We start from the raw sequence: 5,658 nt of genomic DNA on the forward strand, positions 1-5,658 counted from the left end.
TGGGCACTGACAACAGAGAAGTGAACCACCAATCAGTAGTAACCCTGCTGCACCCCAGCCCACGTACAAACAGGCACCCAGCTCTCTCCTCTGAGCATCTGGAACCATGGGGTTGTAAAAGTCCTTTATGATGGTATTAGCAGGCAGCGATACAGTCACAAGACACAGAGCCCCACTCAGGATGAAGAAAAAGCCTGCAGAGATAGCAACTCTGGCTTTTGCCATTTTGTCCCCAACACAGGTGGTGCATTTACCTCCAACCACAGAAAGCAGCAGGCCAAACAAAGAAAACAGGATGGAGATGACAATCATGGCTCGAGCTGCCTGGAGGTCTGGAGGCAGGGCCAACAGGGAATCGTAGACCTTGCACTGCATCTGGCCGGTGCTTTGCACCACACAGCTCATCCAGAGTCCTTCCCAGATGGTTTGAGCCACCACAATGTTATTTCCAATGAAAGCAGATACCTTCCACAAGGGCAGCATGCAGATCAGTATGTTTCCAATCCATCCAAGCACAGCCAGCCCAACACCCAGAATCTGCAACCCTAAAGAAGGCATAACAGCTTTTTCCCCCCCTTTTTTAGACGAGTCAGTTCTTTGCAGGGTTTCCAAATAAGAGTCCACTCTCAGCAGAAGTTTTATATGACCTACAAATCCCCCCAGAATACAGCCCTCCTCTGGGTGGGCTCTGGCTCCACTGCATCAATCACGCTCCATTTGATTTCAGAGGTTTTCTTAACAACAAAGAGGCCCACTTGTCCCCAAACAGAGCCCAGAGAAAGAAAAGAAGCTTTAACAGTGCAAATCAAGGGGGAATCATTTTTAATTAATTTTAAATATATGGAATGATGCACAAACCCAACCACATCATGTTAGGTTTAATAAAAAAAAATTCAAATGTCTGAGCAGCGACTCTAAAGAAGGGTAAACATTTTTATTGCCTCTGGAGAAAGAAAGTAAGAAATCCCACAATCATAAAAAAGTAGTAAGTTTGATTTGGTTAAAAATATCAAAACTATTAAAACCCATTACCTGATAAGATAGGCTCATTAAAAGAGAAACCAACCATACCAAGGAGGATCACAGGTTGAGAAACAACCAACGTGGTGCATGTCTAATTTAATACTGTTTGTTTCTTTTGTTTTTTCCCCCCAAGCCAATGCCTCACACCTAATTACCACAGGTGGACTCACTCAGCTTGATTGCTGCACTGGTAAAAGAAAATGAAATCAGATGTAAAACCAAAAGCAATCATTATGATCTCATATTGTTACACGAGATACTAAAGTCAATATTAAAATGCAATCTTTAAAATCACTCTTCTTCTCATTGTTATGTTCTTGGTAAACTTTTGTCTGAGTGAAATCATAGCCTCACAAAAAACACCCACAAAAAATAATGAAAAAGACATCAATTTAGGTGGAAGATTTTTATTCTAAACATTCTTTTCATTTCAGTTTTCACAGCACTTTTGCAAACATTCATCCATTTTCTTATTGGCTTATCATAAGAAAATGGGTTGGAGGGGATCTGGGACATATGCCAGCTATCACTGGGCAGGAGGTCAGTCCTAATGACCACAGGTGTTTTCACTTTGAACACTTCTGAATAACCAATCAGGAGAAACCACGAGCCCCCCATGTGGATATAAAAGCTGCAGTTGAGGCAGTCATGTTGTCTTGTTGTGTTTCCAGTTGATTCTTTCTCACAGCTCTCTGTTGCACCAGAAAAGACAGTATGGCATCTGCAGAACTTCAGATTTTGGGCATCATTTTGGCAGTGATTGGCTTTTCTGGGGACATAATTACCTGTGCTTTGCCATTGTGGAAGGTGTCTGCTTTCATTGGAAACAACATCGTGACAGCACAAGTTTTCTGGGAGGGCCTCTGGATGAACTGTGTAATGCAGAGCACCGGCCAGATGCAGTGCAAGGTCTACGATTCCATGCTCGCTCTTCCTCAAGACCTGCAGGCAGCCCGTGCTCTGGTTGTGATCTCCATCTTGGTCACCCTAATGGGACTCCTGCTTGCCATCGCAGGCGGAAAGTGCACCAACTGCATTGAAGAGGAGACTGCCAAGAGTAAGGTGGCCATTGCTGCAGGGGTGGTGTTCATTGTTGGTGGCATCCTGTGCCTCATCCCTGTATCCTGGTCTGCTAATGAGGTCATCAGGAACTTCTACAACCCAATCATGTCTGACGGACAGAGGAGAGAGCTTGGAGCATCGCTGTTCATTGGCTGGGCTTCATCTGGACTCCTGATCATTGGAGGTGCACTCCTTTGTTGTCAGTGCAAGCAGCCTAAAGATGGTGGATACTCTGTCAAATACTCTGCTCCACGCTCTGCAACAGGTGGTGGAGCATATGTTTAAATGTCTGCAAGAGGTTGGAACGGCTGTAGACTGTCACCCTCAAGAGAAATGGACTAGGCTGTTTTTATGGACTAAATATTTAGGTGCTTTTACTTTACTTTTAATTTAATAAAACTCTTTTCACTAACTTGACTATGGTTGCGTTTTTCTTTTCCCCCTATTTTTATTTTTTAATATTATAAATTTAAACTTTGCTCTAGTGGAGGGTTTCAATGAGTAAAAGCTAAAAGGCTGCTTTTGTAGACTGCACTTTCTAGCAAACATGGTAGACTTTACACTCCAGGTCACAACTAAAACGCAAACTCTAGGAATCTAGAGAAGGCAGCTAACTGCGTGAAAATTGTCTTGCAGAATTTAAACTAAAAGGCAACAAATGCCAAACCAGAATCAGCAAAAACTCATGAGGTGCACTTGAATTGATATTGTATTTGAAGGGGGGGCAGTAGTACAAAATAAGCTAAAAATCTATCTGGCCCGTCTGACATACAACTGGTATGTTTGATGCTGGAGTGTTTGGTCTGCTTTTAATTGCTGGTTGCTAGGTAACATGTCATGTAATGAAGGCTTTGTGGCTACAGGTTCGAATATTGTGCTTTGGGACTTTATGTGATTGGTGCATAAAGTCCCAAATGGACAATTTTACCTTGTTGGTATGTGGTTACTAGGCGACATCCCATCTGATATAGATTTAAAAAAAAAAATCTTCAGGGGCCTGTGATGTATCTGTCTGCCAGTTTTGCTTGCTGACTTGATTTTGTAAAAAGAGGTCATGAGCTAACATAGGCTTTGTTTATTTAGTAAGATTAAAACATTTAAGTGCAAAGAAATATTCATAAAAATGCATCAGTAATTTGATACTGGTCTAGTTTTTCATGCATTCTGGTAATATGTGAAAGTACTTTAAAATACAAGAAGTATACCTCATGAACTCTGCTCATTTAAACCAGCAATATAGAGACTGCAATCTGTTTATCCTTTGTAATGACAAAGCAAGTTTTTATACACGATTGCTTCTGTTAATGGCCTTCTACTAGTTTTTCAGGTCAAGCAGGAATCAAGACAAACAGGAAACTTGCCACAGAACACAGAGTCCCCTCCCTGTTGCCTTTCTCATACCTGAGGAGCAAAACAAAGCAAAACCCAACCAGCAGCATTTACAGACAACTGGAAGTAAAAATGATCTTAAACTCAACTGGAGGTTGATTCTGATGTTTTTTTTGCTTTTTTTACTTTAAATATAGACTTTATTTTCTGAAAACATGAAGACTCAGATCGTTGGTGTGTGTTTGGCAATCCTCGGTTTTCTTGGCACCATCCTCATCTGCGCACTGCCCATGTGGAAGGTGTCGGCATTTATACAGTCAAACATCATCACTGCTCAGGTGTTTTGGGAAGGCTTATGGATGAACTGTGTGTTCCAGAGCACGGGTCAGTCACAATGCAAAAACTATGACTCGGTTTTGGCTTTACCACAAGAGCTGCAAGCCTCCAGGGCTCTAATCTGCGTGTCTATTGCTGTCAGCGTGGTGGCCATCGGGCTCACAGTGGTTGGAGCTCGATGCACTTCTTTCTTTGATTATGACCAACTGACCAAATCCAATGCCGGCATTGCAGGAGGTGTGGTGTTTATCATAGCAGGGATCGTGTGTATTATTCCTGTCACCTGGTCGGCTTACAGCATCATCACAGGGTTTTATAATCCTGTGGCCACAACAGGAAGTCAAGGAGAGCTGGGAGCTTCTATATATTTGGGATGGGTATCTGGAGCACTCCTTGTCATTGGAGGAATTACTTTGTGCACCACCTACAGATGCTGTAGAGGATGAGAGAACATGCCGTAGAACATCCAATACATGCTGCAGTTAACAATTCACAAGACAATGTGTGCACTCTCAAAGACTTTTTTTGTTTTGGGCTTTGAACTTCTATTTTCATCATTTTTGTCAACCTGTAATTGCACAATATTGAAATTTTACAACAAATCATAATGAAATGTGACACATTAATATAGTAAATTGCATGTATAATTATGTATTTTAATATTTTTAAAGAGCTACAAGGAAAATGAAGTCTGTTTGAGCTGCTCTTAGATTGTAAGTATGTTGCATATGATAATAAAAAATGTTTACTGAAAAAATGTCCGATATGCTGTGTAGAGCACATGTTTTAAAAATTTTAATGAATAGTATTTGTTTAAGGCTCATAATCTTACGCAATATTTGTATTACTGCATGTGTGAAAAAGTCTTTTTATACTTTTATACTTTCAGTGAATTTCAGTGATAGTTTTAGTGGAAGTTAGACAAAATGAAGTAAACCAGTCAGCTACAGAAAAATAAGCTATTACCGTTTATTAAAAAATTAGGTAAAAATAGGTATGAATTCAGTGGTAGACTTTGTAACATTTTTAAACTATGTGTTCTTCATTGTTTGTGCATGTTGTACTCTGTAAATGAAAAAAAAAAACCTTTGTGTATTTGTATCTTAACAAAAATAAAAAATTCACTGTATATTTGTACTTTGGATGACAATTTATTTATTTTTTGTCTTTTTATTTCTATTTTGTAAAACTGCTAATTGCACTTAGGACTGTTCGATATGACGATATATATCGGATAACGATATGAAAACATCTATAGTTTAATATTATACGCTATCATTTGTTTCATGGTATCGCAAAATAAACTGTTTACGGCAATATTTTTGTTTTTGATGGTCCACGTAGTGGCTACATTAACTTCTTAAAGCTCTCTTTTTTTCTTATATTTAAATAACCACACTACAGACGGATAAGCGACTGTTTTTATGCATTGGTTTGTTAGCAACAACAATGGTAAACTCAGCGTGGAGCTCCGCCGTCCGCTTATTTATTTTCCACATGAACCTTTCACAATAAAGCTGAAGATCCTGTTGAGATTTTTCAAAATAAACTGAAATGATGACAAAATGCATTATTCTCAAACATTAAATTTCAGAATATGAAGATGAAACATTCACCGTACCAATTCTTCTTTTATGTTGCTCTATGTAGTAGATATACTGGTGCAGTTCTGTTGTTGAAACTAGAATGTATCCCATGATGTTCATGCTCAAAGCTAGTTGGCCTGAAACTTGCAAAATATTGACGATATGAATATGAATAAAACGTTTTTGCTTTGGCTTCAGTTAAACATACTGTAATAAGTTGTCTGATCTGATTTTTATTTCCAAAGACCCCCTGCTTGATGGTTAGTCAGTTAAATTGCAATAGTAAAAGGTCTCATTTTGTGTAACAACTTATAAAAAAAAA

General features: G+C 39.2%; 3 protein-coding genes across 3 annotated transcripts in view; 2 read left to right on the top strand and 1 right to left on the bottom strand.

Annotated features, from left to right (window-relative positions):
- The window catches only part of LOC102213907 (claudin-4-like), a 2,657-nt gene extending 1,560 nt beyond the window's left edge, over window positions 1–1,097 (bottom strand). The window contains exons 1-2 of the mRNA XM_005727946.1: window positions 1,033–1,097; window positions 6–754 (exon numbers count right to left, since the gene is read on the bottom strand). Of these exons, the coding sequence (XP_005728003.1) occupies window positions 6–558 (553 nt within the window). The 5' untranslated portion in view covers window positions 559–754; window positions 1,033–1,097. The remainder of the gene's footprint in view (window positions 1–5; window positions 755–1,032) is intronic.
- Window positions 1,098–1,662: 565 nt separating this feature from the next.
- Window positions 1,663–2,497, top strand: LOC102207213 (claudin-like protein ZF-A89). The gene has a single exon (XM_005727922.1). The coding sequence runs from the start codon at window positions 1,738–1,740 to the stop codon at window positions 2,368–2,370; it is 633 nt and encodes a 210-aa protein (XP_005727979.1). The 5' UTR covers window positions 1,663–1,737; the 3' UTR covers window positions 2,371–2,497.
- A 1,132-nt stretch (window positions 2,498–3,629) lies between these two features.
- LOC102214204 (claudin-4-like) lies at window positions 3,630–4,196 on the top strand. The gene has a single exon (XM_005727947.1). The coding sequence runs from the start codon at window positions 3,630–3,632 to the stop codon at window positions 4,194–4,196; it is 567 nt and encodes a 188-aa protein (XP_005728004.1).
- Window positions 4,197–5,658: the final 1,462 nt, after the last annotated feature.

The sequence above is a fragment of the Pundamilia nyererei genome, unplaced genomic scaffold, assembly GCF_000239375.1.
Source record: "Pundamilia nyererei isolate P.nyererei 1_Seehausen unplaced genomic scaffold, PunNye1.0 scaffold00026, whole genome shotgun sequence".
In the NCBI taxonomy this organism is placed as follows: domain Eukaryota; kingdom Metazoa; phylum Chordata; class Actinopteri; order Cichliformes; family Cichlidae; genus Pundamilia; species Pundamilia nyererei.